General features: G+C 31.4%; 1 protein-coding gene across 1 annotated transcript; it reads left to right on the forward strand.

The window, feature by feature from the left end:
* The first annotated feature begins 684 nt into the window (after window positions 1–684).
* Window positions 685–2,083, forward strand: LOC122855046 (ubiquinone biosynthesis O-methyltransferase, mitochondrial). Its single transcript, XM_044156166.1, has 3 exons — window positions 685–916; window positions 983–1,656; window positions 1,723–2,083. The coding sequence occupies exons 1-3, from the start codon at window positions 855–857 to the stop codon at window positions 1,839–1,841; spliced, it is 855 nt and encodes a 284-aa protein (XP_044012101.1). The 5' UTR covers window positions 685–854; the 3' UTR covers window positions 1,842–2,083.
* The last annotated feature ends 731 nt before the right edge of the window (window positions 2,084–2,814 follow it).

The raw sequence follows: 2,814 nt of genomic DNA on the forward strand, positions 1-2,814 counted from the left end.
GGAATGGGGTGCATTCCTTTAATAAAAAATTTTTTTTCGTTTTGCCATTTCGCCCTGTAATACCACTAAAAACTAGAAACAGAAACAGCGACAAAAGTGATAAAATTTGCATCACATGTAATTCAAATAGAATTTATTTGGAATGATCTTTTTAATAAAAAATTATTTATTTAACATTAAAGTAATTCATTATCATAAAAAAAATACCAAATGAAAACAGTAGCTAAAAAAAAGATGAAGCTAAAGAATAGATGTGACTATAAAGAAATTATATGGTAAGCAACATTAATTCCTTAGTGTCTTTTTCTTAGACACTGCTTGTCCTTGGTGTTTGGTTTATTAAAATAAATTGCTTTAATTTTATTTGTTAAATAAATAATGTATTATTGAGTTGAATTATTTTTTTACAGAAAAGAATACTCTAACTGAGCCACACAAAAAAAAAAAAATATAAACAAAAACAACATGTGACTTTGGGCACTCGTCCCACTAGCGTCATCACCGGCAGAAAAACGTACTGACTTGCTCCATTCTGTGAGCTTCAGCATCTGTATTCACGGGGCAAAATTATTCTCATTAGGGCTTTTTTTTTCCGCTGTTGGCGCTTGACAAATTTTTTTTTATATAGATTTCACATAGAAAAGCTTCACAAACGCCACCATCGGAAAAAAAACGCCCTAATGAGAACATCCTCTGAATACGGTGCAGTGAAATTCGAGAGATTACCCTCCTTATACACCTCCATGACCTGTATATTGGGAATACACCTCCTTTCATACAAGAAGTCTTTTTGATTTCATAGAAGATACACATTTGTTTCAAATTTGAAGAAACCCATATTATATTAATATCAAATGAGTATCGTGGCATACAGAAAACTTATAACTTCAACACTTAGAATATGTGTTCGCTGCCGGTACGTAAACAAACAAGTTCTCATTCGACAATAAACAAAACCTATAACTGAAACCAAAATTTATAGATCAACTCAGGTTAGCAAACCTGTCCAACAATTCTCAACGTTGAAGCCAAGCACATTAGATCAAAAAGAAGTTGATCATCATGGAAAATTAAGTGAAATATGGTGGAATGTTCATGGAGAAATAAAAGCACTTCATTCATTTAATCCACTGCGAGTTCAGCTAATTAGAGATGCCACATTGAATACTACGTCAAAGAAAATACACACTGGAAGCCCTTTGAAAGATATCAGTGTACTTGATGTTGGTTGTGGTGGTGGAATATTATCAGAGCCATTAGCAAGAATTGGAGCCACTGTTACTGGCATTGATGCATCACCTGAACTTATTAATGTTGCGAAAACACATGCAAATTTAGATCAAAATATTGCTGGTAAATTAACTTACCTGAACACCTCCATCGAAGATCATTCTAAATCCAATCCATCATCCTATGATGTTGTTGTTGCCTCCGAAATTCTGGAACATGTTGCTGATCAAGAATTATTTTTAAAATGTTGCTCAGATTCATTAAAACCAGGTGGTTCTATATTTATAACGACATTGAATAAAACATTATTTTCATGGCTCGGTGGGATTGTTATTGCTGAATACATATGTCGGCTGGTACCCCGAGCCACACATGATTGGAAAAAATTTATTTCACCTGAAAAAACGCACTGTTTACTTGAAAAATGTAAGGCATTTTTTTTTGTTTTTTATTTGACTTGTGATATTTAATATTTGTATTTATTTTCCTTAGGTGGTTGTAGAACAAAATTAATTCATGGAATAATTTACAATCCGTTAAAGAATGAATGGTGTTGGTCAAATTCAACATCAATTCTCTATGCAATTCATGCTATTAAAATTGTACAGTAAATTTCATGTGAAAAATCCATTTATTTTGTGTATATTATGTTATTGAGAGCGAACTCCAACAGACGACTCAGTATTATTGGAATAGACTATTAATAGTAAATAAACAAATACGCAATGACAGAGCTCTATAATTAAAGAGGACATGATCAATGATATGCCTACTAATGAAAAATATTTAAAACAATCCAGACACATTATTGTTGCGTAAACAATTAGCAATAAAAATAAGTTTTTGAATATTATGATCTTTAGTTTTCTTGATCGGGACCCTGGTAGAAATTTGTGAGCGCTGCCCGACTTAACCTGTACAAGCATATATGCTTATCAATGCTTATTAGGGTGTTTTTTTTTTTTCGATATTTTTTTTTCTCTTCACCCATCTTTATACAAGTTCATACAACTCTAAATCATGCCCAGAAAAAATTTGAACTCAATTGTGAAATATTTAGAGGTGGTTCAGGGGTCATTTGTTTTTTCCATTTGATTAACATGGGTTTAATACACTTCATTCACCATTTTGATCATGGAGGCTTTAATTTTCGCCCGTTCAAGTTCGCGTTGGTCTTATTTCATAGAGTATTGAATTTTATAGCATATAATATTCATAGTTTTGATCATTTACAATTTTGTTTTTCAGAAAAATTGTAAATACTACCTTTTTGAAGCATTATTTCACTATTTTTTTTAATTGTAAATGATCAAAACTATGAATATTATATGCTATAGAATTTAATACTCTATCAAATGAGACCAACGTGAACTTGAACGGTCGAAAATTAAAGCCTCCATGATCAAAATAGTGAATGAAGTGTATTAACCCCATGTTAATCAAATGGAAAAAACAAATGACTCCTGAACCACCACTAAATATTTTTCAATTGAGTTCAAATTTTTTCTGGGCATGATTTAGAGTTGTATGAACTTGTATAAAGATGGGTGAAGAGAAAGAAAAATATCGAAAAAAAAAAAACAC

This window comes from Aphidius gifuensis, linkage group LG4 (genome assembly GCF_014905175.1).
Source record: "Aphidius gifuensis isolate YNYX2018 linkage group LG4, ASM1490517v1, whole genome shotgun sequence".
Classification (NCBI taxonomy): domain Eukaryota; kingdom Metazoa; phylum Arthropoda; class Insecta; order Hymenoptera; family Braconidae; genus Aphidius; species Aphidius gifuensis.

Excerpts from the sequence above, each read along its gene's own strand:
- LOC122855046 (XM_044156166.1), top strand. The coding sequence starts at position 855 with ATGAGTATCGTGGCATACAGAAAACTTATAACTTCAACACTTAGAATA. Across the intron at positions 917-982 it reads AGAATATGTGTTCGCTGCCG|ATCAACTCAGGTTAGCAAAC; the intron begins GTACGTAAACAA and ends CAAAATTTATAG. Across the intron at positions 1,657-1,722 it reads GCACTGTTTACTTGAAAAAT|GTGGTTGTAGAACAAAATTA; the intron begins GTAAGGCATTTT and ends TATTTTCCTTAG.